The 23,896-nt window shown below is 47.5% G+C and overlaps 1 protein-coding gene and 1 long non-coding RNA gene across 6 annotated transcripts in view; both read right to left on the bottom strand.

Moving 5' to 3' along the window:
• Positions 1 to 4,655: 4,655 nt before the first annotated feature.
• On the bottom strand, positions 4,656 to 6,811 carry LOC308072264 (cystatin-like). The gene is made up of 3 exons (XM_080408890.1): positions 6,524 to 6,811; positions 5,904 to 6,017; positions 4,656 to 4,812 (listed from the first exon to the last, which is right to left on the bottom strand). Exons 1-3 carry the CDS (start codon positions 6,794 to 6,796, stop codon positions 4,735 to 4,737), a joined length of 465 nt encoding a protein of 154 aa, XP_080265016.1. The 5' UTR covers positions 6,797 to 6,811; the 3' UTR covers positions 4,656 to 4,734.
• A 375-nt stretch (positions 6,812 to 7,186) lies between these two features.
• The window catches only part of LOC308072268, a 33,968-nt gene continuing 17,258 nt past the window's right edge, over positions 7,187 to 23,896 (bottom strand). For 4 of the 5 annotated variants that reach the window (XR_013931608.1, XR_013931609.1, XR_013931611.1 and 1 more), the window contains one exon: positions 7,187 to 23,102. This is a non-coding gene — a long non-coding RNA (uncharacterized lncRNA). The remainder of the gene's footprint in view (positions 23,103 to 23,896) is intronic. The other variant, XR_013931610.1, reaches the window with a different exon arrangement.

Genomic DNA, 23,896 nt, shown 5'->3' with positions numbered 1-23,896 from the left:
GGGATTTGCACTGTGGAGCCTGCAGGTTGGCTGCTCTTCTCACTCAAGCCAGGTGGGCACCAAGAGTCCTCCTCACCCCTCCTTGCCAAGCCTGGGGCCATGCTGCCTGGAGAGGAGAACCAGGCACCTGGCCTCGCACCCTCTCACCAGCGGGCCACCACCAAAGCTGGGTGACAGGAGGAGCCCAGCATCATCAGCAGTGACCTAACTTAGGACACTTTCCGGCTGAACCCTGCAGAAATGGTCTCTAGATCACCACTGCATCCCGCAAGGAAAGGGATCTGAAGTCTTACCTCTCCGGTGTCGTCATCAAGAGGTAAAGCACTGAGATTCAAACTGGGATGCGGGTTTGATCAGTAAATGAAGGATCCACACTACAGTGATTCTAAGGCATTGCGTGTTAAGGATGAATACAACCAACCTAGCACCTTCAGACACTCACCAAGAGGTCCCCACACCTTCGGGTAAGCAATATTGCACATCCTGAGCACAAGGGCGTTGGCAACAGCAGCAGGCAGCCCGGCCGCAGGGCTGCAGGGTGAGCCGGAGCCTCTCACGGTCATTTCCCTTCACAACTGCAGGAAACTGCGATTTAGCCTGTGTGCAGAGGGAGGTGACGGTACCTGGCAGGAGGGCTGAGATGGCTTCCAAGGATCTCAGAAAGACCCTGCAGGACCAGGTTCCAGGGAGCAGCGCGAGGAGGGGGTGAGCCAGGAGCTGAGGGGGCCCCAGCACTGGCCGTGCCCCCCTGACAGGGCACAGTCCCACGGGGTCTCAGCACAGCCGGTAGAGCTGAGGGTGGGACAGGGCCCATCAACAGCCCCAGACACAGCGAGGGGATGAACTGGGACCAGGGGCCCTCCAGGGAGCCCGGGCTGGAGGCAAAGCTACAAGGTCCAAGGTCCGTGCAGCAGCCAGGGCTGGAGATAAGGATATATCTAATGCAGGGACAGGGGACCAAGGCTTAAGCTTAAATGAGGTCTTGGGCCATGGGCAGAGGAAGGTGTGGGCAAGGGTCTCAGGCAAGGTAAAAAAACCAAAGATAACCTGTACCACACTTCTCAACACTCTGGGCTCTTCAGTTCTTGTGGTAAAACTGCTTTTTATCACAGAATCCCACAGATGTCCTCCAAAAAAGCCAGATGGGCTCAATCCTGCCAGCTTCATCAGGTGGGATCAATACTTCTGCTTGTTCACGCTGATCGGGATATTGCCCCATTGTCTTCAGCTGAGCATGCCGTAGTTGTGGCACACCAGTAACACTCGGGCTCCAAAACCATCATGACTTTCACAGCTCTGTGCCTCAGCTGTCCTTTGCAGAGCTGGGAGCTACAAGTCCATGTGCTTATGGGCCTGCAGGTGCAGGCACTGCTAAGGAGAGCTACACTTCTCAGCCAGTTGGCCCCAAATCTCTCCCTGAGTCCCGGAGCCAGGGAAAAGCTTTGGGTTCACGAGCTGTGGCAGCAGCAAAGCTCTGACCCCCCAAAGTTTAAGGAAGCATGACCCCAGAATTGATCTGTCAGACACAAGCAGAGCATAAGAGACAACACGAAATAAACGCTTCTCCAGTCACTCATTCACATCTGCCACCGACATTTGAAAAAGTCAGGCAGCGAATGCAGCCAGAAACGAGGGCAGCGCGTTCAGCTGACCCAGCTACTGCCAGCCAGCCAAACAGAAGGGCCTGCCAAGCAAAATGCTCCTGGCAGGGGAGCTTCCACTAATGCTCTTAGCCTGCTGCAAAGTAACACAGCCCACAGTGGAAGGTGCTTAAACTAGGTCAAGCTTTTTTGGCATTTGCTCTGAGTGGAGAGCACATAGGGACAGTCACCAAGGCTGACACTCAGCAGCTTGTGAGGATGGGGTAATGTGTACCCTTCATTCGTGCCTTTAGTCATTGGCATTTCAACATGAAAATGCAAGACCTTTGAATTCAGGAACTCAAAACACTCGAGTCTCATTTTCTCTGTCACAGCCACCCTTTTTCCTGCATGCTGTTCAGAGCTGCTGGCTAATAAATACAGCTACAGTGGAGGAAACGCCTGCTTACACCCATCTGCATCCTCCGCTCTTGCCTAGCCTCCTTACTAAGGAGACCGGTGCAATTACCCATCCAGGCATCAAGCCAAGACAACAAAAGGGAAACACAGGCAAACCCACCAAACGCATGATAAAGCCCCTTCACTGCTGCTGAGCACTTGTATAGACAGACTGGAAAATGGGGAATCAGCATGTATGAATGAAGGGAGCAGTTAGAAAAATGGCAAGTGAGGGCAGCTGCACAGCTGGGCAGCAGGATTTCCTTGGTCAGCAGGGTTACTGACCCAACGGCGCAGCAGATGGACACCTGCACAGTCACTGACCTGGTAGGCAAGAGAAATGGGCCATCTTCATGCACAGCACTCAGAAGGAATGGGACAGCGATGGTGGGGAGGCAGAGTGAATAATTCCTGTTGGATCTGGGCATATCCTGGATGGAGATCCTTAGTGTTGGGCAACCAGCTCATCCCCCTGGCAATATGAATCAAGATCTGGCATTGTGCTCACCACAAGCTCATCAGACCCTGGCAGCGATGGGTAGTGGCATTTCCCTTGGGAGAAAGAGCAACCCAGAGAAGATGCACTCCTAGGGAGCTCTATTTCCCACTAGAAGCTTGTTTTCTGGTTACTCTCTTGTTTTTCTCTCCTTCCTTAGATCCAAGCTCCCCCATGCCCAAAGATGTGCTTGTGTTAGCTCTCATTTTTCAGGCAAATAACAGCATCCTTACACCTACCACCTCCAGCTGCCTCCTCCAGCCATCAGATCACTTCTGTAGTTCTTCTCTGCACCTCTCCAATCTTCCTTTCAAAACAGGACCAGCACAGGACACGGGACTCCCGGGCTTGAGGATTAACATAGGGCACAACAGAACACAAGACTGATTTTATCCCTGGGTAAGATTTACACTGAAAGGACTATGTTTACTTCAAAACATGGAAAAGCAGACACAAGTGGGAAATGCACTATTAGGACTATGAAAAACAAGAAGCACGCCCATCATTCACCTCCTTCACCCACTCCCAAGACTCCTTCTCTTGACCTTGTACCTTCCCCTATTACCTGAAAATCCAATTTCTTTCAGGGGAATCCTGCTCCTTTCCTTCCAGTCCTCCCCCAGAAGTAAAAATGAAGAGACCCCTCCTGTGCACAATCCTAAGCTCCCTTCTGACTTGCCTTCTGCTCAGGGAAGCTTCCTTGTCCCTTTCCTTGGGTTCTGGGACATCACAAGACATTGAAAAGCTACATTTTTTTTCCCTAGACCTGGAGCTCTTTCCCTGCAACGCTCATACCACCACCAAACATGGTGCCCTACTTACTGAAACTAGCAGCAATGCACTTGGCTGAGAGAAAAACCCCACCAGGCTTGTCCAGCCACTTGGATTTAAAGGGCTGCTTCTGGGGAACATTCACACTTACAGAGCAAAACCAGGTTGTCCAGATAATACCCATCTGCTATAAAACTACACTGGCTGGTAACTTACTTCCTTAATAATTATCCACTTAACACCAACTTCACTAACTTTCAGAGGGTTTTTTTGCACTAGGCTGCCCAGAGGCTAAGTAGGTTATGGGTACTGGGGTCACCTGTCCTTTACCATGCAGGTACAGTATCCCCAATTTCCCTGCAATACAAATCCATTACAGCACAATAGGAAACACCTCATCCAGCTCTCGTAAGAGTTCATGGGTGCCGATTCTTTCTGCCTGCCGATTTAAAGGGATTTGCCCAGATCAGACACCATTCAAATTGCCCTCAGTTAATACACAGCCAGAGCTCAGTCCCCCCCACCCCGAGACAGGTTTGTCACCGACCTGCTCCAGTGTAGGTGCCTCTGCTTGTAAGCATAGGCCATCACAGGTCAGGCACACACACACAAAAGAAGCTGTTCCTCCAGCTCCACAGATCACAGTTTAGGTTAGAAATAAAGTGAACTAATGCTGCTACTTGAACTAGAAAGCTCCGGGGCTTTCTGCGCAGAAAAAGCTAGGGACAGCACCTGTGCAGACCAGGTGCCACTGGAAGAAAGGGTTCCTAAAACACAAAGGCAGCACAGGAAGATACCAGAGCAGTTAATTCTTAACACAGCACAGCTGCATTACCATGGGGGCAGCCTTGCAATGTCACAGTTAACAGCCAGGATCTGAAATAATCACAGCCTTAGTACAAGCTCTGGCTAATCTTCCCAAGATCAAGTGCTGGCATACTGCAGCGTTTTCAAAAGCAGAGTGTTCCTTCAGTGGAAACAGCTAAGGACTTCCACCTCTTACTCAAAACCAGAGGTCAGGTGAAGGAGGCATGGATTACCTCCCCCACATTCCTTCTCACCCCATTCTTTGGTCATGACAGACCAGGTCAAAAAATAAAAGCAAATCCTCCCTCCAAGACAGCAGGAGCTCAAAGAAAAACCACACACCACAGCAATTATTAAGTTTTTATGTTTACAGTAGTCACTTTTTTTAATTAGAATCAGGAAAGCTGCAGGAAGTATGCCCTAAGATGAAGTTACCAAGAAGAAAAAGCTGAGATCATACTGTGCTTTAAGGGAAGTTACATGGTTTAACTTGCATAGCACAAGCATACATAAGTAGATAACAGGCATTGATAAAACCCATCTCAATTTGTTACTGCTTTATTTTTTTTTCTTTTAAATCTGAGTGACTGGTTGCTGGTCTCTGCTGGAACAAAGATAGGCTTATTGGCAGCTAGTGCTCAATAGCTTAATTTCGTTCAGCCAAGGAACAAGATACACTGTGAAGTTGCAAACGGTGTGCTAAGGAGAGAAAGAAAAAGGCAGTTGTCAGATTAAGAGCAAAAAACCAGTGTCACTGACCACTGTTCTACACCAATTTACTACTCCATGTGATCCAGAATGTAAGCAGCTTCTGTGGCTCTCTAGACTTGCACCCTCCTGACAAGTATTTGGGAACACCACCCTTGTTAGTACCTGCTCAGTATGAATCATTTCTCCCAAACGCTAACACAGCAGCTGCAGTCAACCTTTCTTCAGAATGACCATCTCCTTTGTCCGTTCACACACAGGAAAGCCTTCAGCATGGGTAACAGCCAACATAAAGTCTCTGGGGCAGGTAAGCACACCTGCACAGCTATCTGTATATGCACATGCCAAGCTGTTGCAACAGTCATGATGGTACACCCAAGCTTCTAGTTATGTGTTTGACAACACTTGTGTGCAGTTACACTTCTCATACACACAGGCAGAAGAGGCAGATTTAGCTTCTCTGTGTACCTATCACTGATTAGCAGAAGTAATGAAGTACTATGAAAGAACTAGACGCAAGCCAGATGCAGGCAGACACATCTGGTGCTCTCACCTGAAAGTCTGAAGTACTCTTTTTAAAGAGCATTGCTGTTAGGCAAAACTCCCATATAACAGCTTGGTGGACACAGATATCCAATTACCAAGGGGTAATCTGCCTCTTGCGATCAGTGCTTAGCCAAGTCAAGCACGTTTACATCACCGTGGGACAAGAGGAGCAGTGAACGGTACGGGGACTCGGGACTGAGAGCCAGGAGACCTGTAGGCTTGGCAGTTTCCTCCACATATCCTTGTGATGCAGACCACAAGCACTTTTTTAAGAGGACTGAGGCACACAGTCTTCCACATGCTACAGCCTCAGATCCCCACTTACAGAACAGGTTAAACAGGCCCTGCCTTCTCCGCCACCATCATCTGGCAAGACAAGTTCCACAAGAGCTGTATCTAGTTAAGGGTAAAGGCACGAGGTCTCTGATCTTAGCTGGGGCAGACGGGAGACACTGTCCATTACCTCTCTGTGCTACGTCAGCCAGAGGGAAGGGGTTGGAAAAACAGAGGCCAGCACACTGTGCTCTGGAGCCTACCATAGCCATCTCCGGCGCATCATGGAAAGCGCAGCTCTGGAGATCAGCTGCTGGCTTTGGGCAAGTTGTCCGGCCAATCTCAACTTCCATTAAGTACTTGATTCCAGACACAATCTGCAGCAAGACAAGCGGGTAGAAGCAGTTTTATTTGCAGCACATACTGAAAGGTTCTCTGACAAGACAAGCCTAGTGGAACGGCAGTTTTCCGATGACACTGTGGAAACCAAACTCCAAAAGTACAGAGGGGACCACCTGTGGCAGCCTCCACGGCAGAAGCACTTGGCACCCTTTCAAAAAGGGCAAACAAAATCCAAGTAAACAAGGCGCACAGTGCAGTCTCCTTAGTAAACAGAGACGTGTGTTAGCTCAGCAGCACAAGGCACTTACTAGCTGCTTCAGCAACACACAGACTCCAGGGTATTCAGACTGGTATGACCCACACTAGTAAAAAAAAAGGCTTTTATTCCCCTTCCGTAAAAAAAACCACCAGCCTGAACAACCCCTCAGGCTTGAGGCCTGCTCCTTCTCCAAAGGAACCTCCGAGGGGAGCTCCCCCCCCCGCCCCGGAGGGCGCCAGGGCCGCCCCCAGCCCCCCGCCCGGTGCCCACCCCGGCACCCACCTGCCTCTGGGCGCTCAGGACCCGCACCACCCGGCTGGAGTACATGTCGTTGCTGGCCTTGTTGTACTCCGCCATGGCGAACTGCAGAGCCCGCTGCAGGCCCTCGTCATTGCCGGTGTCGGCGATGTCCACCGGGGCCCCTACGAGCCGCGGGCGATCGCGAGCGGCCAGCACGGCGCCGGCGAACAGCAGCGCCGCGGCCAGCAGCGCCAGCGCCCCCCGCCCTGCCGCCATGGCTGCGCGCTCTGCCGCGCCCCCGGCAGCCGCCGCCATCTTAAGGCCGCGGGGCGGGGCGGGCCGCGGCCTCGGCCCGAAACACACCGGCTCGGCCCCGCCCCCCGCCCGGCCCCGCCCCCCGCGGCCGCCGCGGTCCCCGCTGGGCCGGGGGTGCCGCCAGCGGGCTCGCCTCGCCCCGTCAGGCGCCGGGCTGAGCCGCGCTTGCCGGTGAGGGGGCTCGGCGTGCCCCGGGACGGCCGTGGCCGCCAGGCCGCCAGGTCCCCGCCGCAGTGCCCGGTGCGGCTCCCCTTTCCCCTCAGAAAGGCCCGGGCCGTGACGGGGGGCGGGGTTCGGTAGCCCCTGAAATCTCAGAGGCCTGAACTAAAGCCATCTCGCTGGTGGAAGTGTTACCGAAATCTCGGAATGAAGAACTTACCAACAGCAATGTGATGGAGACAAGCAGACACTTCTTTATTGACGGCCGGGTGCGTGAGTGAGTCCTCTCCCGATCGACGCACACCAAGCTTCAAAATCATACAGCTCATGTAGAACTTATTCATGCGTATTCATTAAGTATGCATGCATAAACATAGCATTTCCCGAAAATCATTAACATACTCTTGCCTTGTATGCTAATTAGCTTCTCAGTCCTTTGTGCCTGCGCAAATTCTTCCAAGAATTGTGGGCAGGGGTCTCTGGGAGGAAGGCCGTAGGTCTTCCTCACGGTGTACTTCTCACCCCTTGCCTGGTATGTGATGGTCTTGCAAGTTCGCAGTGTTCTTATCGGTCTGAGCTAATTTATGTCCTTGTCGACCATCTGTTTCTTCTGCTTGTTTCTTTTAGTCGCTCCCTCTAGATAACTTATAAACAGGCCCCTCGTTGGAGAGAGTTAGAGAAAGAGAAACAGACTCCTTCTTTCATCAGGTATCTCATTAATTATTTCTTTCAAACTATGGTTACATGACCTTATTACTATACCTACATTCTTTGAGTAAATATATTTACATTTAACTTATTGTCCCTATTCCATACAATTTATTTATATCAATTATTAAAGTTCACGATTTATTGGCAGGTAACTACGAGTTGTTTCATTCGGTTGCTCTCAGTTCTTGGCCTTGGTACAGGGCTGTACAGAGGATTTCATAGCAGCTTTTCTTGTGCAACTACTAGTTTCATTAAAACATATTTCTTATTCCTCTATATTTCTATTAAAATGATTTTATAAAATCAAATAAAGTTATTTAATTCTAACCATTAGCAAATCTGTAACAGAAGGGCACCCGTGTCCCCTGGGGAGGGGAGGACACGGCACCGCCATTACACTTCCTGGAGGCACACGGCTGGAGGAGAATGTTTTCCCACATGAATCCGGGAAGTTGGAGACTTTTTTCAGGTCCTGCCTCCTTATGGGTTATTCTAGCCCTTACTTCCCTCTACTGCTGAAGGAAAACAAAAACCACAGGGCATTTTAGGCCAAAACACCATGTGTAATTTCCCGTATCTGCCTCCGCAGCATTGGTGTTACCTCACCTACAGTAACTGCCGTGCCAAAGGCCATCTCTTAACTTCCAGTCTCTTCTCAACCACAAGCCTATCCACCCCATCCTGTCAGGAATCCTAAATTTGGAAAGACAGGACCGAATATAGCACGAGGGAGCGAGCTCCAGTGAGTTTTAAGGCTTCATGGGCAACGTTTTGCACCCAAATATCTGCAGCATCCCTTCTAATGAAAAGGAAAGGGCCTGTGCCCTGAGCAAAAAGGCTGCCTGCACACTAGCCACATCCAGCACGAGTTATCACTGGAAAAATCCCCACAGCTGGCAACAAGCTGTGTGACTAATTCAACAGCAGGGCACTGGGGTCATTCAGGAGCACCACCAAAAGCACCAGAGAGGGTATGGGGTGTGGGTATTGGGATGTGAGCCAGAGCTGCTAGCAGCTGCAGGAGTCTTGTCTGTCTCCATTTTCCTTTTCCCTAACTGGCCTCAGAACCAGACTGGATCAGTTTCAAGCTCAGTGTTAGAAAGAGCTTGCCTTGTGTCTTTAGAGGTGAAGGCTCTCTTTTGCACTGTCAGTGACTGCTGCCAGCGGGAACAGCCAGCATCTGCACCTCCAGCGTGCCCCCCGTCCAGTACTGGCCCTGCCAGCCCAGTCCATCGAGCACTGCCCCAGCTCCCAGCTGCTGGAGACGCTCACCAGCCCCATGCAGCACATGCAGGGTTCTATGCCTCACAGTGCCACACAGGGGAAGCACCACAAGAGGGAAAACCAGTGCCTTTGGGATTCAGGGAGCTTTGACCTTGCAGGCAAACAAGCAAACAAAGTCTTTGCTCTGCTTGGGCCACCTCACTGGAGTTAAGGTATCCAGCGTGGCTTCAGCTCACACTGGCAGGCAGTAAGTCAGCTCTCGGTACAGTCTTGGTGATCTCATGGTTATTTCTGTAAATGGACATCATGTGAGGTACAGGACAACACACTTGTGTTCCCTCATGTCTCTCATGTCTCTGCTTCAATGCCACAACACACCCATTCTGCCAGCTCTGCCTCAGAAACCCAGGGTTTCAGTTTCTTCTCGTGTGTTAGTCTGTCACTGGCCCAGTCAATAATTGATGCCACAAAGCTACTCCAGCAGAAGACTGAGGAAGCAGAGGGGACTTGCTTCAGTAATGTGGGGGGTGGTGACGCCTTTTGGGAGGAAAAGGTTCATCCCTGATCTTAGGCAGATAATCATTCACACGGTATGGAAGAGGCCCAACACAGAAAGGGACCATCCTCTCCAAGACAGGGACCATCTTGCCCCCAGGGAGAGGACAGCCTGGGCGCAGATGTGGAAAAGTTTCTGTCTTGAGTTTTAGGAAGCAGAGCCTTCAGCCTGGCTTCCTCCTCTCCCTGGGAAGTGCCCGGCACACTGGCTCCTGCTGGGGCCAGTGTTTCTGGCTGGTGGGGAAGTGTTTCTATGCAGTTTCAACCCAAAGTTTCTTCCTCTTCAAACCACTGCCTACAGCTTCCCCAAGCTGCTTCTGAGGCAAAGGAACGTTTTGCAAGGAGTAATTCCCAACTTCTTCCCGCACACTGCAGGCAGGCCTTCCAGAAACGCTCTCTGCCCAATTTTTGAAACTAGAGGCAAAGTTTACACTCAATTTCAGAGAGGGAGAGGTCTCAAAGACTGCAGCCCGCTGGCCACAAGCACCACACGGCAGGGGAGAGCAATCCCATTGCCAGTAGCAGCAGCAGTGCCCAGTCTGCCACACCTTGCTTTTTCCCCAAAAAACAGTGCACTTGGCACTTTGGCATTCGATCACTGTGATACTTAAGGTCACTGATGATGCCCACTTAGGGTTTCCTCCCTAGGTATAAGTCAACCCAAGTAAAGGAGTCAGCTGTATTTTTAGCTCAGAAGTCAGCTTGGCCCCTGTCTGCCAAGGGATTTAGCCAGGTGCTTGAGGTCCTGAGCACTGAGGTCCTCCAGCATCAGTATCAACATTCCCTGTTCTCTCCTCTGGTGCTTCTGCATTCCTGCTGCCTCCCACAGAAAACAGAGACATACCTGGAGACCCAGCAGATGCATGACAGCTTTTTTAAATGTCTGAAAAGAGTTGCACATTGGTCAATGTTGCATTGTCCTCCTCCTTGACCAGAAACACTTCACTCAGCTGAACACATACAACAGCAGAAAGCAGAGCTGGCCTATGCTTACCCAGTGTCAGACCCTGGAGTTTCTTGGGTGTCCGGATTTTTCTGTCTTTCCTAACAGATACACCAACATTTATTCTGCAAAAGCGTGGCTGACAGAGTCCCTCTTTGACACAGTTCACGTCTTGCTCTGCTTGTGCAGAATGGCTGAAAAGGTAAACTTGCCCTTCGGAGCTCCTGGTTCCCCAGCTTGGGCAGTGCCAGACGGCCCCTGCAGACCCACAATGAAAACAGAAGCAAGGTGCATTTATTGACTATTGCCAGTCCAAACCACACAAAATCAGGACTTGAACCAAAAAAATTCTGAGAAAAAAGGCTTGACAAAAAAAGGATGCTCTACAATTGATAAATAAAGGGGACCTGGTTCATGAAATAAAACTGCATTTTGTCCTTTTGTTTCTGGAGGACACAACTATTTTTCTCTACCATAGTGGGTTTTTTTAAATACAAATGAAACAGAAATTCTCAAATAAACAGATGACCAAAGGAGCTGGTACTTTAAGGAATATACCAAGCAGGAGGAGACTCAGGATAACATTGCAAAAGTTTGTAATACTGTGCACTCTCCGTATAACCAGAAAAATAGTTTTTGTGTCTTCTTACAGGGTTGGTTCAACAACATTTGTGCCATATCCACTATATTTTCATCTGCCTTTTTGTCTATGTTTCAATTGCACTCAAGACTGGCGAGCTTTTTATGTTACCAGGCATGCCCATTGCTCCGGATAACTGCTATATTCGTTGCCCTTGCTGTTGACATCCCTCATCTCTCTTTTAACATCCAAAGGAACAATTATAGGCGTCTCTGTAGCTAACTGAAAAGCTCAGGAATACTGTGACATGTCTTTCAAAGTACAATCAGACAAGGGTGTTTGAAAAAGCAGCTAGTCTTTTAATCAAGAACGACAGTTTTTCCACAAAGCTGAACTCTGAATGACCCTCAGAGAGAGTAATTACTGTGATGGAGGCAGGAACAATGGGAAAAGCATGATCGAACACTACACATCTGGTTTCAATTTCTCTTAACCGAAGGACAGCAGGCCAAACCTATGCTGGGGTCAGTGCTCTGCATCCCACTAAGTGAATCTAGAGCAGTGAGGGGTGGGGTGCTGACACGGTTCCCTGTTCTCCTCCCACCGCGCTGTGTCACTAACACAAGGTGATGGAAGGGAGGTGTTTTGTAAAAGGATTGCTTTCAAAGGCTGAAAGCCTCTTGAGCAAGATAGTCAGCAGTTTATGACGCGGGGCTGAGAGCGATTCAATACCAAATTGAAAAATAGCGATTTCACTGCTGTTGAAGAGTGCCCTCTGCTTATGGAAACAAACCCATCCCGTACCAGCTTATATTTGGTAATGGTGGGAGAAGTAGGGAGCCTCTGCCTTCCTTCAAGACTCAGGGCCACCTCTGTCCACTCCCTGCTCTGGCATGCAGAGGCATTATTTTTCAGGAGAGGAATGGAGGAAATGCTGTGGCTTGTCCACACAAGGAAAATCAGGGCTCTGTCTTCGCTCTCAGCTTCAAAGCCGGGGGTCTCTGAAATCTAGGCGGCAGATTTGAAAGTCTGCAGGGAACTAGGACCACAGCCACATCTCTTCTGCTTATACACACACCTTCATATGCTGGTAAACTTTCACCACAAGCAGCCAGCACTGGCTTTTCTGGATAGATGGCAAGGCAGTTCCTCAGCTGAAAAAACACTACGTGCCAGGACAGGCTTCAAAAGCACCAAAGGGCTGCTCTGAGCATATTCCAGTCCTGGCAGTACAACTGGATTAGTAAATGCCCTCCCTGCAGCCCCCCCGAGACAGAACCATGCTTCCTTTGCTCTTCACAGTAGCCTGGAAGGAGCTAATGACCATCTACTTTAAGTAAGCTTAGCTCTTAGTGCTGAGTGCATCTTTCAGGCAATTCAGTGGAACAGAGCTATTAGGAAACAGGCCCGCAGTCTAGGTGTTGAGCTCTCTTCAAAGCACAGCCCTACATTTCCTAAGAACAGAAAAAAAAAGAAAAAAAAAGGAAAAAACCCAAAGAAAAACCCCAGGAAGCAAGTGCAAGTAGCCCTGAGTCCTGTTCAGTCACTGGCAGTCACTTTTAGGAATTAAATGTCAAACAACTCTCAGGACTGATCTCAATAAAGTCAAGGATTATCACTCTGCAGAGAGCAACTCATATGAGGTGGAGGTGAGGTGGGGCAGCAGCTCCCTCTGCTAAGTCTGATGCTCACATCACTTGTAGGATGACAGCATTGCAGGCTTTGAATCCCTTTCCCTTATGCAATGCAGAAGACAATCTGCCTCTAAGAAATGGGTATTCGAATACAAACATCTGCTTTAGCAATTACTGACGTTATACTGCCTTTCTGCTAGCAAGGGAAGGCATTACTGTTTTACAGGCAAGCAGTAAATAAAGTAATTGCCAGCAGAAAAGCTGCATTTCAAGTAACTGCAAGCAATCAGTTATGGTCAGATTGTGCAACCGAAGCAATGAAGCCACGGTATTGGCAATGAATGCTGATTTAAGTGATGTACTGGTGCACTTGGGATGTTAGCAAAAAAAACCCTACACCAGCATCCTTTTTTACTCTGAGAAATATAAACGCTGGCACAGCAATAACATATATTCAAAATTATCACCAGAGATTTTATGCAAACTGGTGCCTTTGCTGCATTAGTTTGTATTTACCAAGAATAATCTGACCATTCCTTTTTCTTCTGTATTCTTCTTCTTCTGCATTCTGCAGGAGAAATAGCTTTACTGCTTATGTTTTGTATTTATTAGTTATTCTTAGATTTTTTTTTTCATCCCCAGGAATTGTTTGATTCAGGGCTGACAAGAAAAGGAGTTCTATCCTTGGTCTCCAATCCAATCAGAAGCACAAAGCACATGTTTAAGCTTAGCTTCTGAAGAATACCAGTGACTTCACACGGCTAAAAATAAGCCTAAAATTAAGTGTATGTGTCGCGACGGAGGGAAGACACAGTCACTCAATATGAGTGATCAGCAGACTTCGTTTATTGTCTCTTACAGTCACCTTTTATGCCTTGTTATAATTAGCTCATACATATTAACAAAAGTTAAGCTCATTATTGGTTAGTTGCCTAAATATCAAGCCCACTCCTAGTTTCTCTTCTGTAGTTATCTGTTCCCACCTGCAACATTCTTTTCCCACCAAAATCTTCCTGTTGTTGTGTAACAAGAACAGCCAAGGACAGTGTATTTTTGCTTTACTTCAGATAAGCTGAGAGCGATGTGCATTTTTGTCCAGCCAGCTGGACTATGACTATGTGAACTTTTTCAGCTAGCCAGTTATCCACATGTATGTTTGCGTGTGTTCATGCTGTGGTGAAGCAGGCCCTCCAGCAGCCTGCTGGGGTACTGTCCATTCCCGTCTCCCAGCAGCAAGCTCTAAAGTTGGAGTGAAATGATCGGATGTTTCAACACATCTTACTTACTGAAGGAAAGCCAGGCGATAAAGAAGGAGCATTTCCCCAAGTTTGGGCCACAGTCTGCACACAGCAGAGAAACAAAGTATAGCAGAGAAGCCTGCAAAGACCCCGATTCATGCTTCACTGGTCCCAGGAAGCCCAGGGTCTCCTCGACAGTAGCATGGTGTCCATGCGGAGTTCCCCCAAGCTCCCCAGGAGAAGGTGGTTAGCTAACTGCACCACGTGTCTTCTCTATCAAGCGAGTCACTACTGTCCTTCCCAGACAACAGCTCACAGCCATAACTTCACTACTGCTAAGTCCAAGGGCTTTAGGACATAACACAAATTCGAATGTTCACTAAGCATGATATCACCCCTCGGTTATACACATTTATGATGAAGGCCCTTTGTGAGAAGCAAGACTCCAAACCCCTAATGCTTTCAAGAAACCACAATTAAAGGGCCACCTAGAACCTCAAGTTTTTGTCGGTTGAAGTGAGCTCCTCTGCTACATTCCCAGCAGAGCCAAGCCAGCTGCCAGCCAGCTGCCAGACTGCTTTGGGTTGCGTGGCACTGCATGGGCAGACATAACAGTCACAAATGGTTTTGGTTTGTTTGGTTGGGTTTTTTTTAAGAAACAACTGCTGTGCTGTCAGGTAATTGCATTAATTTCTAGTTGGAAGACAAACCAATGGTGCACAGCCTCCATATATTCACAATCCCCATATATGTACAAACTCTGCTAAATTTTGAAGTGGTTATGGTTTCTGTCTGCTCAGCATTTCAGAGCAGCAAATTCTGCTTGGTTAAGACTTTTTTTTTCAGGATGAAGAAGCAAAATTCTGATCTATGAAGCATCTGAGTGCAGAGAACAGCCTGTTCTCAAGGGGCTGACTTGCCAGCATGATTCCTGGCTGCTTCTCATTAGAAAGGACTTAAGCTCTTTTCTGCATTGCGTTTGTTGGATTTGAGGCATTGGGAAGGGGCGGGAATGTTTATTATGCTTAACAATTGCAAGAGAGAAATCCTTAGGAAGTCAAGGTAGCTTGCAAACAGAAGCAGTCACCCATGCCAGACAAACCGGGATACTTGGCCACTGAGATTTTTCCCTCAAGAAGGCAGTGAAATAGTGAATAACCCCAAAATTCACCCAGCCAGCCGTTCACATGCTGCTCTACACATACACATTCAGCAAAAAGACCAGCCCACTCCAAAACATCAAAGGGCCTTTCAGAAGAGTACATATTGCTATACATAAATAAGTCTACCGCATCTGTTATCTTTAGACTAATACATCGAAAGTTCCCACAGTTAATCCTTAGGCCATACTGCATATCACATTTGTAGCTACCCATCCTTCAGGTTTCAGTAAGTTCAAGCGCACAAGACTCACTTTCAGAGCAGTACTTTTAGTTGAACAAAAATACAGTTATTTGTGAGTGAGCAAGACTGCTTCATATCCAGTGGCTGGTAGTCAGTTCACTCCAGTTCAAAAGTTTCAAGTCATCGAAGCAAAGAGACAAAAAGCCAGATCACAGCACGCAATGCAGCTGGTGGCACGGAGCTGTAAAACGCCACCAACACAAACCTTACAGAGGAACCTCAGAAGGGTGCAAGAAATAGCAAAGAATGGGTCTCAGCATGTAGGAGGCCAACACTTATCTGAGGAGCTGTTCACAAAAACTTGCAAAAAATTTTTTTTTCATCTGCATAGCACATCCTTCTGTAGAAAAAGTGAGTGAACGCACTGGCTGGCTAGCTTAGGAAAAATTAAATCATGTGAACATGAGGAGGCAGAATGAAATTGTGTGTACGTATCCCTTCTCAGACTGCCAGCTGTGTAATAAGCTTTCAAGAACACGTAAGCAGGGCAGGGACAAGGAAGCTTTAGTTTCATTACAGTTTACTGGGGGGTCAAGTGCCTGGCTCCCGCAGGAAGAGCTGCATGGGTCAGGCCTTTCACTTAAAATCTTACAAGCCCAGCCACAATGCTATGGTGTTGGTGGACCCCAGTTCCACCCTGGCTGGATATTTTGACCTCCTCACAAACCTCAGTGCACGGATTTGACACAGTCGCAGTTCTTTGTTCAGCAAATGCCTTCCACTGAAATAATTAAGATCAGGATTAAGGAGCTTTGGCATTGCTTTGCAAGGAAACGTGCAGAGACCCACCACAGGATCCCCTTCATTGTCTCTGGCACACTGCTGGTTTCATGAGTATTAAGTCTTTCAGAAGCATTTGGTAATAAATATAATATTTTCATCATTCTCTACCACTCAAAAATGTATTTCTCAAACATGAAAGCTTTGCTTTTACAAGTCTAGCTATTAGAATATGTTCATATTTTCAGAAAATCCTTCAAATAAATGTCTTTTAGCTTCCAGCCAAAGCCTCTTGCCATCTGCATGGGCACAGAGAATCCTGTGAAATACAGTCAGCCAGGCCATTTTCCAGTTAGACAGTTATATGGGCAACTCTGTCTTAGTGGGATGGGAAGATGAAATTCCCAGTTTAATTCAATGGTAAGATTCATAGGATCAAGCTCATAAAGAAATGGCAGGTGAAAGTATGATGGCACATATTGATAGGTAGTGCTGCTATGGGCCATGTTCCCAAGTTTGCTTTCGTGGTAAGAAAATGAACACAGGTGCACATGTTCTGGAAAAGAATAGATTTAAGTGTGGAGGATTCTGTCATCCGCTCTCAGCTTTGGCGATTCCTAACACGTACACAGAGCTATTCTCTGGGCACAGAGTTGCAGTTTGGCTGCATTTCCCAGAAAAATAGCCATTACTGCAGTCACTTGCATGTTATCTAAGTATCTCCCACTCCAGGCCTGCTATCTGCATTTGTTTAAAGATAATTATAGTTAGCACAGCCCCGCAGCTCTAATCGCTGCACAGCACTCAGGACAGAAACCAGAGCCTGCAAGAGGGACAACAGTTTTTGCCGTCACTAAGCAACAAGACAGCAAACCTCAGATGTTGAAAAATTGAGTTATCATGCTCCCTTAAAGCTAGATCACCTCCGAAATATCTCAAAACCAATACACTCTAAATGCTTTTCTTTATCTGTTTTTTATTCCTTTTTTAAAATACATTAATCATAAATCAGGGTTAGATTTCCCAGTTTTCCCTCTGCCAAACCAGCAGCCATAACCAAATGCAATAAAACTAATAATAGGGCTCTCATATGTTCATGTGAGTTCAGGGGCTGGAACTTGGAAAAAAAAAATCGGCAAATTATTGTGAGATCTCTGAGAGGAAACCAAATCCATCAGGGTTAGCAAGGCTGTGATGACACATCACTGCACCAGCCCAACAGCAACGTGTAGTACTCAAAGATATTTATTAGGCAAAAGTAATTTCTTACTGGACTAAGAGTAAAGACTACTGGACTAAGAGTAAACTAATAAAACCACACACATACGAACACACACAGAGACGCCCATCCAACAAACAACTACCTACTTCAACCACTGAGGGCAGCAAGGGGAATAAAAATGACGCATGAACCCATATTCTTGAGAGATCACTGGTTTTAAAAGCTAAATTGTTTGAACAGTTACTTCCTGACCAAGTAGTAAATTCATTTGGAGAATGCACTGACATTACGCATTCAACCCTTCCTCTTTTTAAATGCCGGGGACCTCTAAAATCAGCAGGGACAGAATAAAGAGAAGTTACGCAGCTGGATGTGGAATTAACCAACCACACTGACACTTGATGTTTTCTTTCCAGTTATTCTCCATCATTTCCTATCAGGTCAAAGAATTCCACCGGGCACTTAGATTCTGGTCGTTAGACTTCAGGACTCCAGCTGAACAGTTTTTTACTTAGTAGGAAATCACTCAACAACAGAAAGGCCTTATTTACTTACCATGGCTGTACCTCCCTAGGAAAATAGAGAGCAACTGAGCATGCCCTAAGGCAGTCATTACAAGTATGCCACAGCCACTTCAGCATCAAGCAGCTTTATCCACCTAGAAGTCCCACTGAGCTGAGCAAAGCAAGCACAGTCCCACTATGCAGAGTTTGTACAAAGCAAGAAGCCTGAAGTGTTTACAGGCCAGCACTCCAGTTCTGGGCTTGAAAATATACAGGCAACCAACCAATGTCATTCTGTCAGGGGGGTGATGCTTTCTTCATGCAAACAGCAGAAGCAGGACTAACACTTCAGCTATCCCACACTTTCAAAGATGAGGACATGTCTCCTGAACCATTTGTTGGCTTCCCAAGGAAAAATTCAATTCTCCTCCAAAAGTATTCATCTAAACTACTCCCAAAACCACCTTCTCTTTTTCCTTCAAATTCCAGGATAAAGTTTTACTTCAATGAGAAAAAAAATAAAGCAGTTGGACAGGAAGGTAGTGCATTAAAGCCCTGCCTTTCCGCTGCTTGCCAGTGTGTCCCTCTGCCTAGGCATCACTGCTTATGTTACATGGTAATTTGAAGCTCTGAGTGGCAAGAGCCGCTTCCTTCTCCAATGCTGGTACAGCATCTGCAGACACAAGCAAGCAGTTCAGTTCACCACAACACCACCAACCACTTGGAGTTCACTGGACTGAAGTCAGCTTGCATTGGGTGAAGACCTGTGCTGTATGATCTTTCCGCATCTTTCTTGAAGATCAGATCTTTCCTGGAGAAGTAAACTGTGAATTTGAGGAGCTGTCAATATGGCTATTAATTGACCTTCTAGTATAACTGATGGCTTGCAAAACCAGCACAAGCAAGGTTTTTCCTCAAGAATACACAACATAGCTGAATACGTTGAATGAGATTTGAATCAAGGCCCAGAATCGGAAAAGGGAGATTGAAAACATGCCTTAATACCTCTCATTTAATTGCTTTGTTATTTATTTATTTCTTCCCTCAGCATATTTCCTTTCAACACTAGGGGAAAATTCCCTCCAGGAGGTCATTGTTAATAAAGAAAAAGGATATTCCTTGTACTTCTGTTTGATTAACATTAATGACTTCTTGCATGCCACACAGTAATCTACCCTCACACATAATTAACAATGTTAACTTTAATAATGTCAGGAATGCAGGCTCTTTTGCGCACACACACCCACCACCCACCCACCCACCCAAGGATTTTGGCTGTAAAAGTCCAAAATTTCAAGGTCATCCCAGCAGTCTCAGTTTTGGGCATATTTCACCCCTTTGCTTATACAGACTTGCACAAGGAAAAGGGGTGATTCTAACTTAGGTCAGAACCAGGACATCCTCTCCCCACTGCCAGATGAAGGCACTTACTAGCGCCCTAGTTTCCAGCACCACAAGAAAGACTAAAAGTGTCTCACCTTTCGTACTGTGAATGCTAGTTTTCAGGCTGACTTAGCAGAGAAAAGGAAGGCTGCAGACCTCTTACCATGATACAGATTACAGCAGAAAAGATGCAGAGAACATCTACATGGTACCTCAGCCGCCTGAAATCCAGGGGTTCTAACATCTGCTTCTACAAGTCCATTAAGAGACAAGTTAGGCTGCTTAGAAACCTCATCTGCTTCATCATGAGCAACACCAGGGACCTTCTAAGGGAGTTTCCACAGCCAACATGTGGAGGGAACATCATGTCAAGGGCAGATGGAACAACATGGATGATCAGTGAATTAAACCAAGAGGCTGTCCTTAAGACACAGTGTCTGTGTAACTGGACATCTCCTAGCAGAGGGTACGGGAAAGAAAGAGCACAGAAGGTTCTCACCATGAGAGGAACAGTACCAGGGGAAGCCCAGCCCTTTACACAAAGCAGAAGCTGGGGTTTGCAGGGAATCCACAGAACAAAGGAGGCTGAGAGAGCAGCAATAAGAAAAAGGAAATATGAGGGACCTCTAAGATGTCCCTGTTCTGCTCCCCTCCTGACTCCAGCCTAAGGATCAGCCAGGGTCTGGACATGCCTCCGGGTCTGATTCTCCCTTCTCTGCCTGGGCCTAACCAGCTCAGTCTCATGTGACTCAGTGCTGGGGTGAGATGACTGGAAGCCTGTGGCAAGCAGGGGTGATCCCACTGAAGACAGAGTACTTGCCTCTGCAATCCTCTCTGACCCTGACCTCACATGAAAGCAGCTTTCTCCAAAAACCCTCTCACTCACACTCAAGAGAACAGCCCAACCAGTCCCCACAAGAAGCCATCCTCTGTTGGGAAGGCCATGGTGTAAGTGGTTAAAGTGTTCTGCCACTCTAAGAGTCATCAAAGAGCTGAGATTAGAGATTCCTGAAAGAAAGAAAGAAAAAAACAAAAAACAAAAAAACCAAAAAGACCAAGCAGAAGTAAACCAACAGTTCATCTCAGGATCAGAGAGGAGTCCCAGGCCACATGGGCACTGGGGGACAGTGCCCATAGGATGAGGGTAGCTGGCTAGCTTGCAACTTCATGAGACAATCCTTGGCTCAGGGAGCTCCCAGTACAAGCGAATGGAGAGAAAGGGGAGAAAGAAAACAGATGATTTACCTAGGGCTCTCAAGCACACATTAGTGGGGCTGAGACCTGGGAGCCAGCTGCTGAATCCCAGCCTTGTGCATACCATGGTCTTGATAAACAAGGAACACTTGTTTCTGCAGCTGCTGCTTCTAGACTGGAAGCAGTTCTCACATATTTCTCCCCATGTGTCTATTCCCATCAATATAAACCTAAAAAGAACATCACACTGCTTTTTCATTGACATCCTTGCTGCCAGCCGTACACAATTAAACAGAAGAAATATGAGACTTTAGCTGTAATTACAATTTTGCCTATTTTGTAGAGAAGTCATCCTGTGAAGATTGACACAGCCGAGTACCTGCCTGGGTCACCAACCATACCAATTCTCTCAGTGGAAGTTTTAAAAGGGAAAAATTAAATTGCGGCTGTGTAATATATTGAGCGCTCAGAGGCAGGCAATGCCAGTGATTATCCAGCAAAACAACATAAAAAAGCACAGGCACCAACAGTGATAACTTCCAAGGGGGGATAAAGTATTCTGAAGAGTTACCCCGCAAAGGACAACAAAGCCCTTCATGAACATTGTCCAGATCTAACCACTGTCCTTGTGACAGTCAGCAAAATGTGCCAAGCCCCTGGAAACAAAGTTAGTAACTACCACAAGCTCTGTGCTTTGTATGCAGGAGTACTCCATTTCCAGTAGACAAAAAGAGAATGGGCGAGGGTGTGTACAGAACCACACATGTATTTCATCCCCTTTACTCTTTGGCTTCTCTGTGAGACCTATAGGACCAGGCCAGTCCTATAAAACTTCGCAGACACCTCACATTTGCTTCCAGGTACACCTGTTCAACACAAGCTGGCAAGTCCCTCCTTTTCCTCTCTTTCCCAAGCCATGAAAACACATTGGCCACCCTCCCAGTTCAGTCCCTGCCTCAACTCTGTTCCCCTCGGTGCTCAGGCACCAATCCTACCCTGCCTCTGGCTACATGACAAGGGAGCGCTCCTTAGAACTCTACTGCCCCAGCATCTCACTGATGCCAGTTAGTCATCTCCCCTTCCAAAAAACCCACAAATGTATCTTTTCTCTAAAAAGTTCATATCTTGGCCAGGAAATTGCTTTCTTTCCTTTCCTGCCCACCCCAACAACCAGGCAACCCTCCCCCGTGTTGCAAGCGGCCAGGCACGTCATGATGTAAGCCCTGTGGCTCAGCCAAGCTCAGGGCATCTCCTCAGCTGGGATCAGGCTGAGCAAGCCCACCTGACGGACAGCAGGGAGGCTTGTTATTTATATGGAGCTGCAAGCCCACGGCAAAGCATGTGACATGAAGCAAGGCTAGAAGGCAGCAATGGGTCTGCAGCAGTAAACACAACCCAGGAAACATGGAGCTGGTCTGGTAGCCAGGCACACCTTGACTTGGGGCATAACTGTGAGGAAATGCAGAAATGTTCTCCAGCGAGGTATCTTTGCAATACAACATCCCCAATGCCAAGTACGGAGGAGTGAAGATGAACCGGGCACAGGAGGGGAGGTACTGCAAGGAGATGCCAGATTCTGTAAAGCCATCTGGGGTCATGGGCGAGACCACATTGCTCACAAACACCCCCCCACCACAGTCCTGTCTGCAGCTGTGCCAAGGGCAACATTTTCCAAGTCTCTCCTTGACACCTGTGGCAAAACAAGGGAACATAAGACCCACACAATTATCCTACAGCAGAATTCCAGGCATGAGGATGCTTCAATAGCATGTCCCACGGCAAGCCAGTGAGGATGACAAAGCACTGCTCTACTAATCACCACTGCAAGAACCCACTGCATGTTTAATCAAAGGCCCTGACTTATAGAAGGGTGGCCTTCACCACCCCCACCACCCCCACATCCTTAAATAGTAAGTTTTTATCATCCATTTGCCAAATACACTTTGCCAAAGGCAGAGGCCTAGCCTGGAAGTTCCCCAGATGATGACAGGTCACATCCAGCCAGTGTCTGAGACAGAGCTGAGGAAGGAAGCAAAGCCAGTTCTGCTTCATCTGGGGAGTATCTCCTTGACTGTTCTGGATGCTTCAGGGATATACCTCCAGAAATACATGTGCACTGGGGGCTACCAGCAGATATAAAAGCTAGGGAGCCATCTGCTCTTTCCAAGCTTCCTTCCCATCTGGCCTGGCACATCTCCTGACCCAAAGTTCAGCACTGTTCCTGCTTGGCTCCATCCATTTCAGCTGTCAAGTTCACAGACGTCCCAGGATACCCACAAAGGTAGACTCCTTTCCTTCCAAACCTACACCTTCTGCATATTACCCCAAAGAGTTTTATTGGAGGTGAGGGACGGAATTAAATTTCTAACAGTTAACATTTTCTCCACTTTTTTTCTTTCCTGCTACAAATCAAACCATCTGCCTGTTTTTCTCAGGCTCCTCAGACTTTGGAAGATTTAGAACAATCTTCATATCCACTGATGCATACAGAAACACAACAGAAACACCCTGGAATGCAAAAATCATTGCATTACAACTCATTTATCACAGGACAGAAAGCCCTGGCTTCACCTCCCTCTACTACTGCCTGCCTCTGGCCACGGTGACGGGGCCTGCGCACCAACTCTTTGCACCAGGTGATGCAGTCTCCAGGTCTACAGCAACCCAAAACTGCAGCCTTCCAGATCATCGGCCCCCTGATGTCGCAGTGTCAAAGTTACTCCTCACCTGCTGCCCCATGACAAGGTCAGCACCCAGCTCCAAAAGCCATGAACTTCCAATGCGCTTCAGTAAGTAAGCCTGCCGGTTAGGAGTCATTTCTTAGGCCCAGGGCACACTGCAAACAAAGTACATAGGCCACCTCTAAGCTTAATGAACTGCAGAAGGTCTTGTATAGATAGCAGAGGGGTGTGCAGGGCAGAGGTAGGAGGAAGGGTGGTGGGGACGTCGTGAAGAGCATGGCAATGCCTTAGCCATGCATGTACTTTGTAGGACAGGAAGGCATCTGCTAGCCTTAAGGAGAGGGCTAACTTTCCCCTCCTTTTGCACAGCACAAAACTTGCAAAAACTAGGGTTTACAAAAAGAAGCCAAACAAGGAATGGGGACGTAAATGCAAATCTTCCCAGTATTGCACTGGGAAAATACATCATGACTTTTCAGCTGAGCATCTTTGCAGTAAAAACACCCTGCCAAACCATTCACTAACTGTCCAAAAACATTCTGCAGCTCTTATGGCATTCCCAGGTCAGACAAACTTTTCCCCAGCTAATTAGGACAAAGTTGTAGTGCCCCAAAGAACAACTGCTCACAAACCCAAAAATTCTGGGAACACAGAGAGAGGAGGGCAGCACATGAGGCAATCGCTCAAGCAAGGGTTCAAAGCACAAACATGCACATATATAAACCAGATGTATGCTCGGTTTGTTCTGGAATGCATGCTCAAAGACATGAATTCAATAAAACAACAGATCCAGATTCCCTACAAGCATTGCAGGAAGAGGCACATCTAGTTTACCCTGTTCAGATGTGGAGCAGTTTGCCAGGAGAGGGGACAGACTCCATGCCACTGGACAGACAAAGAACTATGATGAAATTTTACTTAGGTTAACCCTGAATGTAGACAGAGAAAT

This window comes from Falco punctatus (assembly GCF_963210335.1).
Source record: "Falco punctatus genome assembly, chromosome: 12".
In the NCBI taxonomy this organism is placed as follows: Eukaryota; Metazoa; Chordata; class Aves; order Falconiformes; family Falconidae; genus Falco; species Falco punctatus.
Note: the sequence above shows the minus strand (reverse complement) of the source record. Positions and strands in the feature narration are given on the sequence as shown.

What these genes read in the sequence shown, in the direction of transcription:
- LOC308072264 (XM_080408890.1), bottom strand. Translation starts at nt 6,796, where the DNA reads ATGGCGGCGGCTGCCGGGGGCGCGGCAGAGCGCGCAGCCATGGCGGCA. An exon ending in TCCTGAGCGCCCAGAGGCAG is followed by an intron (nt 6,018 to 6,523) that starts GTGGGTGCCGGG and finishes GTCTTGCTGCAG; the next exon opens with ATTGTGTCTGGAATCAAGTA. An exon ending in ATGCGCCGGAGATGGCTATG is followed by an intron (nt 4,813 to 5,903) that starts GTAGGCTCCAGA and finishes TTCTCTCCTTAG; the next exon opens with CACACCGTTTGCAACTTCAC.